The 20538-nt window shown below is 53.7% G+C and overlaps 1 protein-coding gene across 1 annotated transcript in view; it reads right to left on the bottom strand.

Annotated features, from left to right (window-relative positions):
- Window positions 1-376: 376 nt before the first annotated feature.
- The window catches only part of SLCO2A1 (solute carrier organic anion transporter family member 2A1), an 81723-nt gene continuing 61561 nt past the window's right edge, over window positions 377-20538 (bottom strand). The window contains exons 5-14 of the mRNA XM_058552881.1: window positions 19598-19696; window positions 17899-18029; window positions 16025-16103; window positions 15317-15481; window positions 14043-14232; window positions 12063-12219; window positions 9533-9702; window positions 5978-6042; window positions 3335-3458; window positions 377-2395 (exon numbers count right to left, since the gene is read on the bottom strand). Of these exons, the coding sequence (XP_058408864.1) occupies window positions 2275-2395; window positions 3335-3458; window positions 5978-6042; window positions 9533-9702; window positions 12063-12219; window positions 14043-14232; window positions 15317-15481; window positions 16025-16103; window positions 17899-18029; window positions 19598-19696 (1301 nt within the window). The 3' untranslated portion in view covers window positions 377-2274. The remainder of the gene's footprint in view (window positions 2396-3334; window positions 3459-5977; window positions 6043-9532; window positions 9703-12062; window positions 12220-14042; window positions 14233-15316; window positions 15482-16024; window positions 16104-17898; window positions 18030-19597; window positions 19697-20538) is intronic.

Below are 20538 nucleotides of genomic sequence, written 5' to 3'. Positions count from 1 at the left end.
AACCCCAGGCCACTGCAGTGGAGCATGCGCACTTGACCGCTTGCGCCACCGGGCCGGCCCGATGATTATGGTCTTAATTCTGTTTTGTATCATGGACTTAGCTGTTTGTGTCCAACCCCACTTCTGGATATAAACTCAAGGGTGGGGATCAGGCCTCCTGAGGACCTGGCATCATGGGCCTTTGACAGTTACCTGCACAACTTCACTGAAGGAACAAGAAGCACCTGCTGCCTGCTCCATACCAGGCTGACGGGCTGAGAGTGGCATGACCTCCCATCCCCATGGCCCCTGAGGGCTGTGGCATGGCTAGAAGGTGCAGGTTCTGCCTGCTTTCTGACAGATATACATGACAGTACAAATTCATGACCAAGTTACATCAGTAGCAAAATTATAATATATTAATAGCAATATTACAATAGAATAAAGGCTTAGGAGGGCAACCAATCTTCCAGAATCTGAAGGTTGGCATTCACTGTTTGTGAGCTCCGCTGAAGGCAGTGCCTTCAGAATTTGGTTAAATTGCAGCAAGAAGGACCAGGGTTAGTTGCGGAGAATCATCTTCCAAGCAGAACCACTTTAAATGCTGAAACTGGTCCTGAGGTTGCATGGAGCCTCGGTTCCTGAGTGAGATCTTTGGAAATAAGGCTGTCTGTAACAGTGGCTTTCACAAAGACTTCAGTCTCATGGCAGTTCGGCCGTTGACATAAATTTTTTGGCTTACCACCATGAGAGGCCTTTCCAGAGGTGGCTTCTGGTATGCTTCTGGAGGGGTCTTCCATGGGAGTGGTATTCAAGAGATCCACATGTGGCAATGACCAATGCCCAGCTGCCCCAGAGGACCTGGTGAGTCAACTCCCTGTCTGGCAAAGGGCCAGGTGTGGGGGTCAGTCTGCTGGGGCATGGATGGTCAAGATCCTGTTGACAATCTTCTTACTATGCCTCCCCCCACCACTGCCCACCGAGCACACTCTGGGTGGAGGCCCTAGTGTCGATCGAGGGAGGGGAGGGGAGATCTCAGGGAAGCTCGGTGGAGAACCATGTACTAGCACTGCCTTGTACAAAGATGGTCTCCAATAAATATAATATTTGTTAATGAAAGGCCTCCTTTGTTGGCTTCTAACTCTGAACCTCTACCACACAGCAGCAGTGTCCCTCAACCCACTCCCACGGAGAGTGCCCACCTCTCTGGAGGCAGTGAGCGGAGGTTGAGAAAATGTTGATGAATACAAGCAGGTTTGAAGTCAGTCTTGCCGGCCTCTCCTTTGCAGGCTGCAGCTTGCCGTCCAGCACGGCATTGACAGTCCCTTCGCTTTGTCACTGGTTTTGCTGTCATCCTCGACTGCCTCTCTCTGCTCCGCGGCTTACAGGCTGACGGCCAGGCAGGGAAGTCCCGGTGAAGCCGCCGCATCTGCTCCCGGGGAAACTCGGGGAGGGTCTTCCCGTCACTCTGAGGAGTCTTGTCCCTCATTGTGGGTGTGGGAGGTTGGGCATCATGATCGTTTCATAGCTTTCCTCAGGTCTGCATCATGCTGTGGCTTTCTCACTTTGAAACGTACCCCCGGAAAGACAGATAAACGTGCGCAGACCCATGTACAGAAGGGTCTAGAGTTAATGTGAACAGCATTTGGATGACCCACCCTCGGAGTGTCTTAGTCCTTGCTCTGGTGCCTGAGTGTGGGTAACTGAGAGGGGACCAGCTGGTCATACTCCCCAACATGGCAGCTTCCGAAATGGCCTCTCGGGCAGGAAGTGAGGATCTGAGGGAGAGGGAGCCAGCTCCCCTTCGGTTCTGTGCTGGTGCTGAACCCAGATGCAAAGGGGGCTACAGTCAGGCTCCCCTTCCCCTAGCCTGGCTCTGGCCACTAATAACCCAGCTCACTCCCTTCTTCCTCTGGGCAGATGCCCCCTTTTCTCTCTCCACTGAGGAAACCACCCCCCACAGGACTGGTGAGGGGCAGGTGCTGCCTCAGTGGGCATCCTTGCTGGAAGACCCAGCACTGAGGAGAGCCTGGGCATGTGGGGCCCTCTCAAGGAGCCAGGTAAGCCCCGGCCCTCCGGCTCTGTGCCCACCCAGCCCAGGTGCACAGTGGCCCTAAGGATCTTGGGGGGCCTTTGGGAGGAGGAGGCAGGGAAGGCAAATGGTGGCTGAGGTTTTCTTTCTTATTTAAAAAAACAAAAAGGAAATGACGTGTTAACATTAGTAAATACAGGCAGGAGTGGAGGGACAGGGTCCACTCTCTGGAGCAGGCCTGCAGTTGGGCCGAGGGTCAAGGGTCAGATGAGGCTTGCAGCCTTCTCCTGCACATTGTACTCCTTGTTCTTCTTCACCCGCCAGCTGATGAAGAAGAGCAGCAGCGTGCCCAGCGCCTTGTAGCCCACCTGCAGGCCCAGGTACCTGTGGGGCAGGAGGAGACAGGACCAGTGAGGGGGTGTGGAGGCTCTCTGTGGCCTGCAGCCCAGGGCTAGGGCCACCAGGAAGAGCACATTGTTCCCAGAGTGGCCCAGGGAATGTCTTGACACCACTCAGGTAAGGATGCGTTGCCACCCAGGGGGGGACCACTTTCCTCATTCTTTGGACCCAAAAGGGTACAAGCTTCACAGGGAGTAGGCATGGGCTCCTAATCCAGTGGTCCTCATACCTGCACAGGTGCCCCCTAGAGGGCCAGAGGCAACACTGCAGCGCCGGCCTGCCTGGAGGGTCCAGTCCTCCCAGCACAGCCAGGAAGGGGCACCTTCTCACTGCCCTCTTGGTTGGCCCCTCTCCCGCCCTTCTGTGCCACTCCCACACCATTTCCAGACCCCTTCCAGGCCCCCTCAAGCCCACTCTCCTCACTCTTTCTGATCTGTGTGATGATGGCAGCAGGTGATGTGGCTGGAAGGGATGCAGAACTCAGTGGGGCTGCAGCTGGGCTCAGACATGCTGGGGCAGGTGGAGTCCCCTTGCCCTTGACCTCTGCCAGGAGCAGTGATCAGCCACCTCTTTCTGAGCAGTGGGAGGCTGGCCTGGCATCAGCATTCCATGGCCACAGCCTCTCCCTCAAACTCCAGCCATCCCCTTCCCTTTGACTAACTTCTTTCTACTGCCGTCCCTCCAGAGGGCCTGTGGGGACCGCAGATTGGGGGCCACCCCAGAGCAGCCCCAGGGTCTTGTTACTTGGACAGCTCTCTGTGAGCCCTGAAATGCCATCACTGGTGACTCCCTGTCCATGGTAGCACCCTCCGTCCTCTCCCTTGGAAGCCTGACAGCCCCTACCATAGCCACCGGAGCAGATGACTGCCCTTTGCTCAGGCCTGGGGTCTGGCCTCCTTGACACAGGCCATGCAAGGCCCTCACCTGTCTCTGAGAGCATCGTTGTCGTAGTAGGCGCAGGCCCCTCGCCTGCCTGAGCACTGCAGGCTCCACCGGATGCACGAGGAGTCGATGGCGAGGCCGTAGAGGGCTGGAGACGGCAGCCAGGCTGGCATCAGTGGGAAGAGAGTTCAGAGAGCCCAGGTCACGCGGAGCTGCTGGCAGAGGCGCCCGGCAGCGCGGGGAGCGCGCCCCCCAGCGCCCCCGCACGGTTCACATGTTTGAGAACAGCTCTGCCACGCCCCTCGGAACCACAGCGACTTGGGAAAGCAGCATAGCTTTCCGTGAAGCCTGAATTACTCTTTCTGTAGAGGCTTAGAAGAGAAAAGGGACCTGAGCCATCCTTTCAGGGCAGAGTGAGTCACAGAGGTCACCTTGGTGCCGGCTCAGACAGACAACATAGTTCCCACACTTGGGATTGGCCCCAAGTGGAGATTGGCCTCCACTGTGTGGCAGGAGGCTGTCGAGGGCATCGCCTCCTCAAGTCCTCACAGCAGCCTGGAGGTGGGTGGGTGCCCTCATTTTAACAAGGCTTGGCTAGCTCACCGTCGCATAGCCAAGAGGGGTCAGGGCTGGACTTTGAACCCTAGTTTACGGAGGTTGGAATCTCCTGTTCTTCCTCTAGGCCAAGCTGCCCTGCTGACTTAGATGGCACCCCCAGAATCCCCCAACACCCTGGCTGCCCAGAGCCTCTGCCCCAGGCCCCCTGAACTCCCCGCAGCTGAGTGGTAAGATCTGGTCCAGCAGGGGCTATACCTTACTGCTGTTAAACATTCAGAACCGCCCCTCTGTCGTTAGCTACAGTTCTAGGCAGTCACTGGACTGGGGAGGGGTTTGTCTAGGATCCACACCCAGGCCAGGCCATCCCATTCTCAGAACCACTGTGCTGAGAACAGCCTCCCAGACTGTTTAGGGCCCTGTGAGAAGCTGCCTCCAGAGGAAAGAAAGAGGCAATCTTCTTCTTGTGGCTCCGCCCATAAGTGGGAACCTTTGAGAACCAGCCTCTACTCAGACCCTGCTCACCCCCAAGTCTCCAGGTGACAGGGGATGAAAACTGGCCACAAGGATTGACCTCCAATGATGCTTCCCTAAATAGAAACGAAGTCCAGAAAAAATTTCAACCAAGTCCCAGCAGGTAATTTTAAACTTGCTGGGATTATAGATACAAAGCCATTTTTTCTGTCCCAGAGTGGAATTGCATTTTTGGGTGATGAACAGAATCCCTCCAGGCTTGAGTTTTCTGACTGTGGTCCTACACGGAGTTATCTGAACTCAAATGAAAAAACAAGGGCAGCAGGTGCTTTGAGCAGTGGGAGAGTTGTTCTCCTGGTGGCTGGAGGAAGCAGGGCAGGGCCCCTCAGAGCCCATCCTAACTGCTGGTCGGACCGGGCAGAGTGCAAGGTTTCCTTCCCAGTGGAGGTTCCAGAGCAAGTTATAAATGAAAACAAGGAGCTGTGATGATGACTGTGCCTCTGCCACCAGGACAGGGTAGATCCCTCTGCCCTACGTCCTCTGTGCTTGTAATACAGGCCAGGGGAGCAGGGTCTGAAGGGGCTCTACCTGGACGAGAGGAGCAAGTGGCCCAAGACCAAGAAATCTCATTGAAAAGGTTCATTCCTCATCATCCAAACACTTCACCCAACCTGGGTCGGAGAGGCCCTGCAAAGGCTCGCACTCAGCAGGCCCCAGGAGGGACATCGCCAACACACCCCAGCATAATGGAAGCCACTGCAGGGCGAAGTGCAGACCTGGCACTTATATAATAATAATGCACAGTGGCTCTGTAGGACTTCAGCGTTGAAGGTCAGAACGTACACCTTGATAGTAACTCAAGTCCTTCTGCTTCAATCGCCATATTCCCCACAGCAGTATGCGCCCGCTAGGTCCTAATAATACGTCCTCAGTTGAATTCAGTCCCTTTAGTTCATTTACTTGTCACTGCAAGGGTCTCCATCTTAGTGCCTCATGTCTAATCTAGTGCCTGGATGTGTCAAGAGGGGACAGTCCAGCACACGCAGTCTGGGAAAGGGCCCGCAGTGTGCCCCTCCCCATAGTCCACCCAGGGTGGGCTGGGGGTCTCCTGCTCCCTGCAGGCAGTTCGCCCTCCCCGGGGCGCACTGCTGATCACTTGTGCACAGTTCTGTTCCTCTTGGGCTCCGGGCTGCTTGAGGGCAGGTAGGGTTTGCCGCAGAGGGCCCCGCATTGAGAGACATTTGCCGAATAGAGGCAGGAGGAGTGAGTCTTGTAAAATGGGAGGGACGCCAGGGCTGGGCTCAGCGGCTGTCTGGCTGGGACAGGAATGCAAGGTTTTGTTCCTACAGTGAGTTCTTGGAGAGCGATTAAAACACACCTGCCTTCAATTCTCTTAGGTATTCTCAGCTGTGTCCACTTTTCATTTGTCTTAGATAATTTAATTTGGAATTGATGCTATAGATGGAATCTTTTCCTAACCTAAAGCAACTGGGAAACTGCCCATATAGGGTTTTGGTATTTGCTGATGTGTTGACTATGCACAGCTTCTCTTTACAACACAGATGAGAGAGGGCTTTCCCCATCCCCGCCCTGCAGGCCATAGCCCTCAGATGCCCTGGGCCCACTCCTCAGGAAAGGGGTGTCTCATACGCTTACCCAACAGGCGCATCAGCAAGAACTGTACCCCGATGGCAAACGACTTTTCATCCTGGTTCACGACACTGAAAAGGAAGACAGGAAATCAGCAGCGAAGGACTCAGGGCTGTGCCTTCCCTCAGGCAGGGGCAGCCAGCCTCAGAGCGCGTCAGAACCTGCCCTCACGCGGCCTGATGAGCCACCTGGCTGACTGGATTCTCCTCTGCCAAGTGATCCTGTTGTTTATGTCAGTGGTTCTCAAAGCACGATTGCTGGACCAACAACATCAGCATCTCATGGGAACTTGTTAGAAATGCAGATTCTCAGGCCCCACCTCAGCCCTAAGAATCAGATACTCCAGGGGTGGGGCCTAGCGAGCTTTTTTGAGAAGCCCTCCAGGGAATTCCGTAGCACACTCAAGTTTGAGAACCACTGTGGTCTCTGTGATTTTTCAAGGCTGCCCAGAGCCCCCTTCAAGAGGAGAGGGCAGAAGAGGCTGGAAGTGGAGAGAAGGGTGCTGGAGGGCGTGCTTACAGCAGCAGGTCTGAACAACTCCCAGTGTTTTATAGCAATGAGAGACAGCCCTGATGCCAAGGGTAGTTAGGGCCCCTGGGCTGTAGGCTCCTGTGTGCAGCTGAAAGAATCCTCTACCTGGGGCCAGCTTTGTGGGCATGTGACCTGTGCAGCCTCACAGGGCCCTTCCCTCAGAAAGGCCCTGCGTTTGTTTTAATTCTTAATTAAAATTCTTGAAATTCTTCATAATTTTGGAACCAGGAGCCTCACATTTTCATTTTGCACTGAGTCCTGCAAATTCCACAGCCAGTCCTGCCCCTCCGCTTCTTCCCTCAAGACGGGAAATGTTTTTGGCTGAGCAGGGAGATTCAGAAACAGGGGAGGGAGGCTATCTGGGGGAGGTACTGCCAGTCCTTGCCACCCCAGCTGGGCGGGGAGCAGAGAGGGAGGACACCTCCCTCACACAAGGTGGGGAGCCAGGATGTGGCCAGCAGAGACCAGGCTGCTCTGTGCTCTGAGCACACACACTGCTGGGCAGATGCTTGTTGGGGAAAAGCATTTGGCTTGAGGGGACAGCAAGGGGGGAACTCAGAAGTGATCCCCAGATCTCTGCACACATTTTGTTTTACCCTCATAGTTCTCCTAGTAAACTGGAAAGGGACCTTCCTCCAGCTCCTCTGAGGGATGGCCCCATGAGGGCAGTACTCACTGGGGTGTAGCAGGGTAAAGAGGCACCCACTGGGATCCTCCCAGTGGAAAGTGCCTCAAATCTTAATCTAATGGATGCTCCCTTTATGTCTACAGATCCTCCAGTGGCCCAATCCATAATAGATACCCCCTTGTCCTGGTCCTTATCCCCAGGCAGACTCCCCTAGACTCTCAACTAAATGGGACTTGGGCACCCCATTCTGGCTTCTGATGGAGGTCTTCAGCCCCTTCTGGTCTCTGCCCGCTTTGGCCCTGAATTAATGCTAGCTTTCTGACCACTCTCTCTCCTTCCACATTTTTGGTGAACCTTCATCCCCAGCCTGCTTTCCCATACTTAGTGGAGGGCCAGGACTGATGCAAATGATGCTTGGGTCACCTACAAAGTCATCTTTAAGCCTCACCTCTTCACACTAAATAGCATCCATTCTCTTATCCTGCCCAGTGGGATTTATCCTTAAACCATTTGGAGATCCTGGGCCTCTTCTCCAGTTCCACTCCAGCCCCTGACTAGACTTGTAAGGGAGAGATTTCCTAGAAAAGCCCATCCTGTGGTCGAAATGCTGCTCCTCCTCCACTACTTCCCATCCCCGGGGCTGGCAGAAGTCCTCTGGGAGGTGATCTGGCAGGGATGGGCTGCCCCCCTGCTCAGGGACTTCCCTAGGAAATGTCCTTGTCCTATTCCCTCTTCTCGTCATGGCCGCGCACAGATCTTTCTCAGAGTAGAGAGTCTACCATGGTCCATCTGAACTGAGGTGCAAGAAGGGAACCCCACTCAAGGGCCTTAGGTGAAAGCGTCGGTCCTTGGAATGCACAGGACCGGGAGTGATAGAGAAGAGGGTGACGATGTTGTTGGAAGAGGCAATATGCGGTGGGCTCTCAGCATCCCTATCCCTTCTTGTGGAGTATGCTAGGAATCCAAGGTCCTGACTGCTCTGTTCCTGGGCCATTTCTTGGGACTGTGGTTGCAACAAGCAACTTGAGGCGTGAGGTAAAATCTTCCCCTAGACCGAGAGCAGGTTTGGTCTATATAAGCATGGCTCTCCCTAGCTCAGTGCTCCTCAGCTGTGACATAAATCCACTGCGTGTGAAACATACACCTGGGCCCCTCGGGGTCACCCCATAGGACTTGGGGGACAAAGATAAACGAAGCAACATAAGGTTCATGCTGCTTGCTGTGCTGTGAGTAACAGAGTCATTTGTTTTGACCCAGGAGTCTCCTGTCTTCTGCCAGCATCCTTGAGACAGTAACAGAAACAGGAGCTTGGTAGTTTGCAAGCTAACTTGTAAATACGGTAAAACCCAGAGCCTGACGAGTGGCTGCTTCTACTCCTTCCTCATCTCCTAGCCTTCCAGGGAAAAGAGGTCATTGGCACCTAGCTGGCTGTTAACAATAATAATTATTGTAATTTGGTTAACAGTGATAATTAACCGATATGTAGAGCACCTTGTATTTACAAAGCAATTGACCGTATAATCCAGACACCAATCCTCTGAGGTCAACCTCATCAACCCCCTTTCGTAAATAATGAAACTGAGACTCAGTGAGGCTGGCAACACCCAAGGACACTCAGGCGGTGGACCGCAGGGCTGGGCCTTTGGCCCTGGCATTGGGCGTCCAAATCCTGTGCTCTTCCCTCTCTGCTTGCGAGGTGAGCGAGGACAGGAGAGAGGCGGGCAGTGGGTGGGTTAGGGGAACTTGGCTGAAACGCTGTTTTCTCCCTTGCAGAGGTGAGGTGAAGGGAGGGTCATTCCCTGTCAAGACCTCAGAGGCCCTTCATGTCACCGTAATGGGACACTGCTGCCCTCCCGCCCTCCTTGGCCAGCCTCTCCCTCTGACCTGAGAGTGCAGTCCTGGCTCCTAACGCACTGGGCTTTTCTCGTTTTCATTCTTTCCCTTCATTCTGTTTCTGGAACTTTCCTCATTTTCCTTCCTCGATTTTGTGCATCCAACTGAATTCTCCTCCCTCCTCTCAGTTCTTTTGCGATATAAAGATAAGTGAATCTACAGGCATTTCCACAACGTGGAGTCAGGCAGCCTGGCTCCACTAGGCTGCTCAGCCATTGGCTGGCTGGCTCTGCCCTCCTGGGCTGGTGGTCGCCCATGTGAGGAATGGAGACGCCAAGGGGGCTGCGGCACACGGATGATGCTGGGAATTGCTGAGGCGATGCACAGAGCCCAGCGCAGGTGGGCCCCGGCACTGTTGCATTGGTGTCATCTCCCTGACCACCCAAGGAATGCTGTACATTCACGTTCAAAGAGGGTGAGCCCCCTCTGCGGGCCAGCAAAGAGAGGAGAGAGGAGAAGCGGGCAGCAGGGCCAAAGCAGAGGGAAACGGGGAAGGAGGGCGCCCTCACCGCAGGACCATCATGTAGAGGGGGTTGTGGGAGATGCAGGCTATGAGGGCCACGAAGGAGATGAGGAAGATGGCTGGGAGCAGGTAGTGGGCACAGGGGATGGGGCACGATCCCGTCTTTGCTGAAGCGGATCTCCCGGTCACCGTTATGCAGCTGCAGTTGAAATAGGTCTGGAAAAGGAGAGGGAGGAGAAGGGGGAATCTGCCGTTATTACTTCGCCTCCACACACTTCAAACGCCTGCCCCAGCTCTTGCCAGAGAGTCCCTCAGGTTTCAACCCCTCTGCCCGCTGAGTCCCCTGGGTGAGGCTGGATGAGGAGGCTGGAGAGGAGACCAGGTGAGGGTTTCAAGGTGCCCCATGGAGCCCAACTCTGACCACTGGGCGATAGAAATCGTCTTCACCACAACCAGCTGTCCAGCATGGGCTGGGTTCCTTCAGCATTACACCTGCATCAGGATATGCAGCATGCCACTGCCAGGCAAGGCTCACCCGGCTTGGGACCGGGGCTGGGAGGGCTTTCGTCTGGGCCACCAGCAGCAGTGGTTTTGTGGGTGGTTGGTTGTGCTCTTCATGTGTTTATTGCGGGGAGGGTAAGGGAGGTATAAATAGGAGGAGACAGCAGTGGGAATAATGGAAACCACCGAGCTCTTCATCTGTCAGGACTTTCTTTGCCAGAGCTTCCTGCCTGGGAGGAATTCCCTCTGTCTGTAAAGGACTCGAGAGAAGGGGTCTGTCTCAAGTCTGCAAGTCCATATGGCTCAACACTTGTACAGCTTGCCTTGGTGGCCACTCCTGTGTCAGATGGTCTTCACCTTCCCTCTCTCAGTGTCTGGGGGACTAGCCTATGACCACTTAAGCGTCAAAGCAACTATAAGGCCAGGCTTGGAACTAATGAGCTAGTATGCTTCCTTCTGCCAGATAGCAGGAACTATGCACACTCTTTATTTGGCTGCTAGGAAGCTCAGACATAAGTCATATACAATACAGTTGCTACTTCCTTTAGTCTGGATTTTTTCAACGTAGATATTTTCCTTATGATTTACTACTTTTTTCTTGATATTACACTAATGGATATGTTTGTGCTGTTGTTGGAAACTTGTCAAGATTATTTCTGGAAGTAGATGAGTCAGAGGTAAGTAAACAAAGATAAGAAAACCACAGAAGCCACCGCAGACTCCTCCGACTAGAAGGCAACCGAGAGAGCATCTTGTCCAAGCTCCTTGTCCTCCCTCTGCCTGAGAACCACGCTCCTCTGCCCACAGAGGGGGCTGTGGAAGCAGCCTTGCCCTGTCGTCTCAGAGGAGGATGGTAAGTGGGGGCTGGCCTCGCCCAGGCCCTCCACACAGGCTTAAGGGATTATGGTGCATTCCTCTCCTTAGGGCATCCTTAGGGGAACTGCACAGACTTCCCGTTGCACTTAGGAGAAAGAACACCCAACTCCTAGGCCTGGCCTGCCTGGCTCTGGTCCCTGCCTGCTCCCTGGTTTGACTGGGTGAGACAGTCCTCCTCTCTCAGCGCCAACCCTGGCCTTCTCTTTTTCCTCCTACGTCCAGCTCACTCGTGCCCCGGGGCCTTGCACTTGCTGTTCCTTTACACAGAGTGCTTCACTCCCACGTCTTCATATGGTTTTCTTCTTCTGGTTGTTCAGTTCTAATGTCACCTCCTCAGGGAGGCCCCCCAGGCACTCTCTGTCCGTTAAGTCTCTTTATGGCACGAGTTACTTTCTAAAACTATCTTGTGCATTTATTTGATAGAATGCAAACTCCATGAGAGCAGGGACTTTGTCTGATGAGGTCACCACTGAATCCTTGGCACCCATGGCTGTGCCGGGTGTTCACTAAGTATTTGTTGAAAAACTGGTCAAACGACTCGAGTTGGTTTACTGCTGGCTGATCCCAGAAGGCCAGGAGCAATAGCACTCAGAGGGCTGTTAGGACCTCACCGAGTGGGCATAGTGAATGTGGGCTGCACGAGTGACAGGCTGGTGGCCAGGAGATATGTGACCTTGAGCAGATGAGACCCCAGACTGAGGCAGGGCCCTGGTTCTAGTCCCAGGTCTGCCCCTAAAGAGCTGCATGACTTCAGGCCAGTTGTGTGGCCACTCCTGGGAGCTGAGGGGTTGAACCAAATGAACCAATCGACCATCTGCCCTCGATTTATCTGGGCCTGTCCATGCGGCTTTCCCACACTGCCGGGACGCAGGACCCAGAGATGCCCATCAGGATCCATCAAGATGAGACTCGAAGGCCTCAGCTGAAGCAGTGCTTTGGCTCGTTTCTGCTCTGAGCATTGTTGGGCCTCAGGAATGTGAGTTTGTTGAACACCGGCCAATCTTTAATTGACTTTGGGCTGTAGGCATCTGGTCATAATCTTAGGGAAGGGGAGGTGGAGAGAGGGTGGGTGTGGCCCAGAGGCCAGGATGCTGGGAAGGAGGGTGGTGTGGGTGGCCCGCTGCCCGTCCTGGAGCCTCAGTGCCGTCTGCGAGGGCACCCATGGCGTGGAGACCTCTCGGGGCTCCAACTGCCCTTACCAGTTGCTTGGAGCTGGTGTTGATGTTGCTGCAGCCGGCATGGCACGGGGAGAGGTACTCCACTCCATTGTCCCCACAGACTGGGTTGAAGATGGAGTCTGGGCACAAGCAGTCCCTGTGGCAGGTGGGGGACTGCGGATGTATAGAACTTGATGTGCTGCCAGCAAAACAGGAAACGGGGAATCAGACAGAGCAAGACCAAAGACTAATCCCTGCCCTCCAGCACGGTGTGCGCTCCTGCCTGGTTGGTGTGCCTGTGCGCCTGTTTGTCTTGGGCCAGCGCCATCCTGGGATCGGAATGACGCCATCAGAGCCAACGGGGGATTGGCTGCTGTCTGGTGCTCACGGCACCTCTCTGTTTCTTCTGCCACTAGGAAACCAAACCAAGCACTGCTGGTTGGAAAGGCTTGGTGGGCAAACCCCTCACTGCAGAAGGGGTCAAGACAACCAACCACCCGGACTCTGATGAGATGGCAGATGCTATGTAAAATCACAGGCAATATTCCCCTTCCCTCTCCTCCCCTGGCTTCAGGCTGAGGGACACGCTGAGGACAAGCCGGGGTTGAGATGGCTCCTGTCTCTGGGCCTGTGTAGACATTGCCCTGGTCACTCCATCCCCCGAGCTTCAACCCCCCGGTATCTGATATTCATGATCTTCTTTGGGGAGAGTTGGCGTAGGGCTGACAAACCACAGTCCAGAGCTTTGCTAAAATCAATATACTAATGATAGTTAACATAATGGAGTGTCTCTTATGTGCCAGGCACTGTGCCCACGGGCTTTCCGGGCACAGTGATCACAATAAGCCCACAATTAATTATGCTCCTTTTGTGGATGAGAGAACTGCAGATTAGATAAGTAACTTATTTTTTTAAATAATTTTATTTATTTTTTTCCCCCAAAGCCCCAGTAGATAGTTGTACGTCATAGCTGCACATCCTTCTAGCTGCTGTATGTGGGACGCGGCCTCAGTATGGCGGGAGAAGCGGTGCGTCGGTGCGCTCCCGGGATCCAAACCCGGGCCGCCAGCAGCCGAGCGCGTGCACCTAACCGCTAAGCCACGGGGCTGGCTCTAGATAAGTAACTTTTCCCAGCTAATCAAGAGCAGTGCCAGAACTAGAGCCCAGTCTGATGACAAAGCCCTGTACTAAACTCCCAGTAAAGGCCACCGAAAGCCCGAAGCCTTCTCGGCTTCTCTCAGCCCACAGTCAGCCTGCAGAGACCAATACAAACTGGGCGGGTAGGGGGAGTACCATCCTGAGCACCAAAGACAGAAGAGGTTATTTCAAAGAGAAAGACAGAGAAAACACCAAGGCTGAAAGGTACAGCATCTCCAGATGTTGCAACCTCATTAGGCAAAATCTAAAAGAAGAGCTGCTTGAAAGTGGCACCTAGAAAAAAATCAAATGCCCCTCACTCAGTATCCCCCCTCACAGGCCTCTAAAGCTCTTCCTGCATAGGAAGCCAGACTTAAAACTTAGGGCCATGTTGCTTTATGCAAACCGACAGGTATACTTTACCTGCCCCATTCCTCACCCGCCCTGCTTTTTCAAGTCTGCCATCACTTTCATTGTTCTTTTCCAAATCTTTTCAAGTCTCCTTCTCTCATCTTTCTTCAGCAGCTCAATGAGACTCTGTAATTCTAGCTGGTACAGAGCTGATGCTAAACATAGCTTATTTCCTGGTTCCTGAGGTTCACAGCCCTACAGATTCATCCTGAAACAAAACTAATTTGTTTTTGGGGCTTCTTAAAAAACACAACCCTAACCCTGATTAATGGTGGCCCACAGGGACCCTCTGATTTCTTCTCATAATTGAGCATACTATTCATGACCTAATTTTCTAAGTTACCACATAAGAGACTAGATCAAAAAGTGAAAAGGAGAGAAGAGAGTTGAGGAAGCAGAAAGGAAGACGTATGGCAGGCAGATCCAGGCTCTGACCTTAGCAAAGGGTATATTCCCATCCCTAACTCCCATTACCTGGTGGAGTAGACCTCTGCTACATCCGGGGTGGAGCATCCCATGAAGAAGAGAGGGGCACAGAGGATCATGGAGATGGTGATGATGGTGGCAGCCACACGGGGAATGGTTTGCAGAGAGAAAACGAAACGCTTCATGAGGATTCCTCCAAACAGCATCCCCAGGGCCGCAGCTGGAAGATTCACGGCACCTATAGAGAGAGCAGCTGGTCTGGGTACAGAGGCCTGGGAGTGCGTGTGGGCCCAGATGCCGAGCTGAGCCATGGAGAAGGGGCCATGGCTTCCTCAGGGAACATTCGATGTGTTCAATTGCAATAGCAGTAACTGACATTAATTGAGCATTTACTGTTTGCCAGGCATATATCTACAGAGTTATCTCTACATAAGGGATTGCCCTGCCTGTGCAAAGAATAAAGAAAGAAGTGGGGCCCTTGCAGCCACAGGGATGTGGGTTGAATGTGGATTTATTAAGCGCCTTTCATTACCTGGCCCCTCATTGCACCCTCGCTGTGACCACATGGGTTAGCAAGGCACTGGTGGTGCCCTCTGCCTGATGTGCTAGTCAGAGCTGAGGCTAGAGGGGTGAGGTCCCAGCCAAAGGCCACAAAGGACATTGGGAGTCATGCCCTGACCACCTTGCCACATCCATATGGTCAAGCTCACCTGTGGATTGGGCCCAATAATTCACCTGAGTCCTTGGTGGGACCACATCAGTGCTTCTCAACCTCAGCTGCAAAAATCACCGATGCTGGGTCCCACCCAGAGATTCTTCTTTCATTGATTGAGGGTGGGGCCTGGGCATCTGTATTCTTTTAAAGCTCTCCAGGGGAGCCTAAGGTGTAGCCAGGGTTAAGAGTCACTGGGCCACATACTCCTTACCCAAGCAAATGTATTCAAGTCCTTGGAGAAGAAGGGAAAAAACCAGAAGGCATTTACCCAACCCCAAACTTGATCCTCTCTTTTTCCTCTGGTGCCCCTGATGATGTCAGGGCCTTTGGGAGGCTGTCTGGCTTCTAGCCCCTCTGACGGGGAGGAAGGCAGCCCCCAGCCTCTACGCACTCCTGCCTGGAATGATAGCATTCCCAGAAATCTGCCAAGAATATTCTAGATTGCCAACCAGGAAAAATGTCCTTAAAATTCTTTCTCTTGGGCAAGTCCTCCTCTGGCTCCTGTCTGTGTCTGGTCTGGCCTTGCACGTCCTGGATGGGTGGCAGGATGGCCCAGCCCCTCCCTCAGGCAGAGCCGCCCAGCCCCTGCAGCACCCTCGGGACTCACCGATGAGGAAGTTGGCATAGGCCGCGGAGGCGCCATACTGCTTCTCCAGGAACTTGTTGAGGAAGGTGGAGAGGCCAGCGATGACGGAGGAGAAGGTGCACTGGGCCAGGACCGTGAGCATGAAGAGTGGGTTCATCAGGAGCTTCAGGAAGATGCGGGGAAACCCTGCAAACAGATGGCTGTCAGGGGCCAGGCCTGCACGCACTGGTCACAAGGGCACTGTGAGACTGGCCGCTGCCCTTCCTCCTCCTTCCAGGCAGCTCTCCTCTCTTCCTCAGGGCAAAATCCAAGGCACCAAGATGTTCAGGGGCCAGTCCAGGGCACACAGCCACTCAGACTTCCACTCAACATGCCATGGGCTAAATAAAATGAGGACGTGCTTGGAAGACATCAGGGGGAGGGTGGATAGAAATAGGACCAACACTGGGAACTTCTCCTCACATGACAGCCACATCCACAGGAGGGTAGGAGAGAGAAGAACATTGGGGCGGACTATGGGGGGAGCTGACTCGGCTTGAATGTGGGTCTCCTGGAACCCACAAAGAAGCAGTCACAGGAACCCCTGACAAAACCCCCCTGGGAGATGGGCCAATTATAGACCACCTGCTCTTATGGCCCCTTACCACACACAAGACCACATGGGCTGGGGTATCCCCGACCCCACCCTCAAGCCAGCCCACCCAGGGCTTTGCCGGGTCAGTCAGTTACGTTTAATGAAATCCATCAGGGAGGCTCTTGGCTGGACCTCTTCCATCTTCCTTGCCCCATCCACTACGGCAGGAGACCTCTGAAGGCAGCAAAGGGGGTGAATGTTAATGGCCCAGCCTCCCTGCAGCCACGCTTCCCTGGGCCCTTGACCCTTCTGGTCTCGGTGGCTCCGGGCTGGGCAGCAGTGGGCTGCCCCAGGTATGTGTTGGGGAGAGGGCGTCCAGAGAATGCTCTTTTGAAGCAAACACCACCTGCATGTCAGTAAGCCTGGTGCTTTGGCTGCCGACCAGAAAGCATCCACGCCAATGCCTCCCAAGCTACCTCCGGGCACATGAGATCATATCTAACCTTCCCATGACTGATGCCAAAAGGTGTCCGACTGGATCTTACCCCTTGTCTGTCTGTCATGGCTACACTTCTTCCCTGTCCTCAGACGCCAGGGGCCGCTGGCTTCTGGGACACTCTAGAATGACCTCTGTTTCCAGCTTTCTCTTTCTATCTCCACTGTGGGGTCCCTGCTTCCTTCTGGGCCCATAGTTGAGTCCTGTTCGAGGCTCTCCTGGCCCTCCACCTGCACTTTCTGTGCATCCCACGTCAGTGAACTCGCCTCCCTCTCTGCACCCGTCAGCAGCAGCTCTGGACCACCACACATATGCCAGGCCCCTGGGCTCTGACACTGTTAGGATCCTCAGGGGAACTCATCACCAGGCATAGGAGCTCCATTCACCGTGCTTACTCCGTGTTGGGCACTGTGTCTAGCGTTCCACAGGCATTGTTCCATTCCTCACAACCTCCTTCTGAGAGAGGTACTCTGTCTTAAAAGAGAGGAAGGAAACTTGCCCAAGATCACTCAGCTAGTTTATAGGTAGCAGAGCTGGATTCAAACTCAGATCCACCATGATGTGCTGCCAACTTCTGAAATTCTCCCTCAAGACAAGCTGAGGCTCTCCTCGCCTGGCCCCTCTTCCCATGGCCGGGCATGGACCTCACATGCCTCACTGCTGGATGTCGAGCTCAGGCTCTGCCTCAAAACCTTGATGTGAATTTCAGTCCCGCTCCTCCTCCAACCCAGCTCACTGCTGGGTCCTTCTCCCACCCCTCTAAGAACATCCACCCCTGCCCTTGCCTCAGATGCCCAGCAGCCATTGCCCTGGGCCTCAGCTGCATCCCCCACCTCCACACTGGCCTCTTCAGATCTCCAGCCTTCATTCCTTCCTGACTCCCCAACCTCAACCTTGCCGCTATGTTGCTGCCTGAGTGGTCTCCCAGTCACTGCAGTGCCCCAGAACTTCATGAGATCAGACCAAGTTTTAGAGCCTTCAGCCTAACATCAAAGCCCCTACCCAGACTTCTTTGCCCCATCTTCCATTCTCATCTTTCCTCGATTTCTTTCCCCAACAGATACAACTGGAAAATGCATGGAAGGTCAGTGCTCAAAACATGCTTCTCTCAGCCCGCCCTTACACTCTTCAGCCCTAGGAGTCCCCTTCTTACTCTGTCCTTCTGGTTCAGACATGATGGGCCCTAGTCAGTGCAAAAGTCGAGGGCGCCAGGTCACGTATTCAGCCTCCATTGGCTCTTAACTCTTTATCCCAATTTAGATGAACTCTGTGTTTCCCAAACTACATTCCCTGGAGCCTCCTGATCCTTGAGATGCTCACATGGTAAGGGAACACGGATAAGATACCATTGTTTGGAAATTCACCAGCACTCTCACCTCTCAAAGCCTCTGAGAAGTCCTGCATCATGAGACATGTTTAGATTTCACCCAGAATTTGCTGAACTTGCTGCAGCTTCTCAGTTCTGTTTACTTTCTCCCCCACCTCCCTTTCTTAGACTCCTAGGGGTAGAGTTACAGGCTCTTAGAACCTTACCTCCACTCCTCTGGGCATTGATCGAGGAAAGAAAAAAAAAGGGAAAGACGTGAGAACCAAGAAGCCTGAGGAAATGAGCAGGCCCAGCCACCAGGCTCCAATCCATCGGGGGTCTCCGGGGCTCAAGTTAACTGCAGTGAGGAGAAAGCAAGGACACAAGTGTTTGTTGGATGAATGCATGATTTCACCTTACTGGAAAGAGACCCACTGATCAGGGGACTTTCTTCCCATGATGCAGAAGAGGTAAGCCATGAGCTAGAACCTTGATCAAGACAACATTCCCTCTCTAGTCTTCTCAGAGAACAGAAGCCACTGCACATGAAGCAGAGCATCAAGAGTCCGCAGGCTGAAGGGATCAGAACCTTTGCTTCACCTTATTTTATTCCCAACCTTTGGCAGGAATAATGATGAAGGCAGCTGACTCTCTCAAGGCTTACCACGAACCAGACACTAGACCACGTGTTTATATCTATTATCCCGCTGGGTTCTCCAAGCAACCCAAGCAAGTCTACAAGGTAGGAACTTCCAGAGCACTTCGCCTGTCCCTCTGTTACAGGGCTGGCCCTCCCCGCCTGGTGGGAGGCTGGGTGGTGTAGGACAAACTTACAGAGGCCATAGCCCTTGCAGGATTCGTCCTGGGGCTGGCTCCCTGAATGGTCACCACAATACTGTGCCCTCGTCAATGGACTGTATTCTCTCATTCTAAGATACACAGTGATTTTAGTCCATACCATTCTTTGAAGAATAAGAGCTACGCCTGTTAACCTCTTAATATACATCAGGCATGTTCTAATCTTTGCAACAACTCTTTTTTACTATCATTAGACCCATTTTACAGATGAGGAAACTGAGGCACAGAAAGGTGAAGATACTTGCCCAAGATCACTCAGCTAGTAGAGGTGGAGCCAGGATTAGACACAGGTTGTCCACTACCAGTGCCCACACAGTTAAACCCCATGTTATACTCCTTCAGATGTGAGTCATAATCCATGTGTCTATTTTATATAATGCTTCTCTTTTTCCTCAAAAGAGCCCTTATTAAATCTTTTTTTTTTAAACAATCAAAACCATTGTAGAAGCAAAGAACCATAGAACTATTTTATTCTATTTTTTTGGTGAGGAAGAGTCGCCCTGAGCTAACACCTGTTGCCAATCTTCCTCTTTTTGCTTGAGGAACAGTGGCCTTGTGCTAACATCTGTGCCCATCTTCCTCTATTTTGTATGTGGGACGCCTTCACAGCATGGCTTGATGAGTGGTGTAGGTCTGTGCCTGGGATCTGAACCTGTGAACCCAGGCTGCCAAAGCGAAGTGCACTGAACTTGCCACCAGTGCACTACGCCACCGGGCTGGCCCCACCATAGAACTATTTTTAATATCACCACCAAGATGGACAGCTGTGGTGGCAACACCTGAGGCCCTTCCCTAGAACTCAAGGTTTCCTGCTACAAACTTTTTAAGGGCAAAAAGTGTGTTTTCTTCAGCAAGACATCCCCCACAGCACCCAGCACGGGCCCTGGTAGGAGGAGGCGCAGGCTGTCTGCTCCTGGCTATCTGAGGGACCACAGGAGTGAGTGAGTGAGCGAGTGAATGAGGTGGCAGTGAGCGGTTGAAGCTTCATTCTCTGCCGTGATTGGCTGGGGGTGGGGGAAGCTGCTTTGTAGAACTAGCGATGGGATGGGCGTCCTCACACATGCTCACCTGTGTCCACCCTGCCATAGTCCACAAAGATCCGCAGCATGACAGAGCCCAGCAGGTACCCGAAAGCCGGTCCAAACACAGAGATGGCAAATAAGATGGCTGGAAAGGGGAGCAGAGAAAGGAGGCTGAGGGGCATTGAGAGGGTGCAGCAGCCCCGGGCTCTTTCCCTAGCTGAGGGGTTCCTGAGATGTCACCCCACCTGCCCCCTGGCCCTGACAAGTCCACACCTATGGCATTTCCCACAGACGAGGCCAGAACCACTCAAGATCCTGAGACGTGCAGAACCAAAGCTGTTTCTCCTCCAGCCAGCTGCCAGAGAGGTCCGCTTGCCAGGAGGGAAATGGCCTCCCCAGCAGTTAAAGATGCCGGCCCAGGGGCGTGCTGGAGGGCGAAGCTCCCTGCAGGTACCATGCTGGTGGCCCTGGCAAGAGCCTGTGGGACACAGAGCGAGTGGGTGTGGTCTGTGTGGTCTGGGGCGTGGGCCCTGAGGCTGCTCACTGTGGCTTGTTCTAAGGGGAGGATTTGGGCAGTCAGACGGTCATGTGCTTCTGCTTTGCATGTGCTTCTTTGAGGCCAACCTGTCCCTAAGTGGATGGCTCGGGAAGACGTGTGTGCCCCGGCCTGTGCCTGGAGGACTGGACAGCAGCAGTGGCTGGTTAAGGAGCTGCCCCGTGCTCGGCTCGGGGCTAAGATACATACGTTACCTCAGGTAATCCCACTGCGCCCAGCACACAGATATTATCAGCCCCATTCTGCAGGTGATCCTGGGGCCCTGGGCCTCAGCCACTTGCCCAGGATCACACAGCTGATAGGTAACAGACCTGGCATTCCAACCAGGTCCGTCTGATCCCCAAACCTCTGCACTCATTTGCTGTGTCGTGGGGCAGAGGGGGTTAGACCTCGATCCAGCCCCTCGGGGCCTGAGCAAGTGCCACGCCAGG

This window comes from Diceros bicornis, chromosome 2 (assembly GCF_020826845.1).
Source record: "Diceros bicornis minor isolate mBicDic1 chromosome 2, mDicBic1.mat.cur, whole genome shotgun sequence".
NCBI classification, from domain to species: domain Eukaryota; kingdom Metazoa; phylum Chordata; class Mammalia; order Perissodactyla; family Rhinocerotidae; genus Diceros; species Diceros bicornis.
The sequence above is the reverse complement of the archived record's forward strand: the minus strand, read 5'-3'. Positions and strand labels throughout refer to the sequence as shown.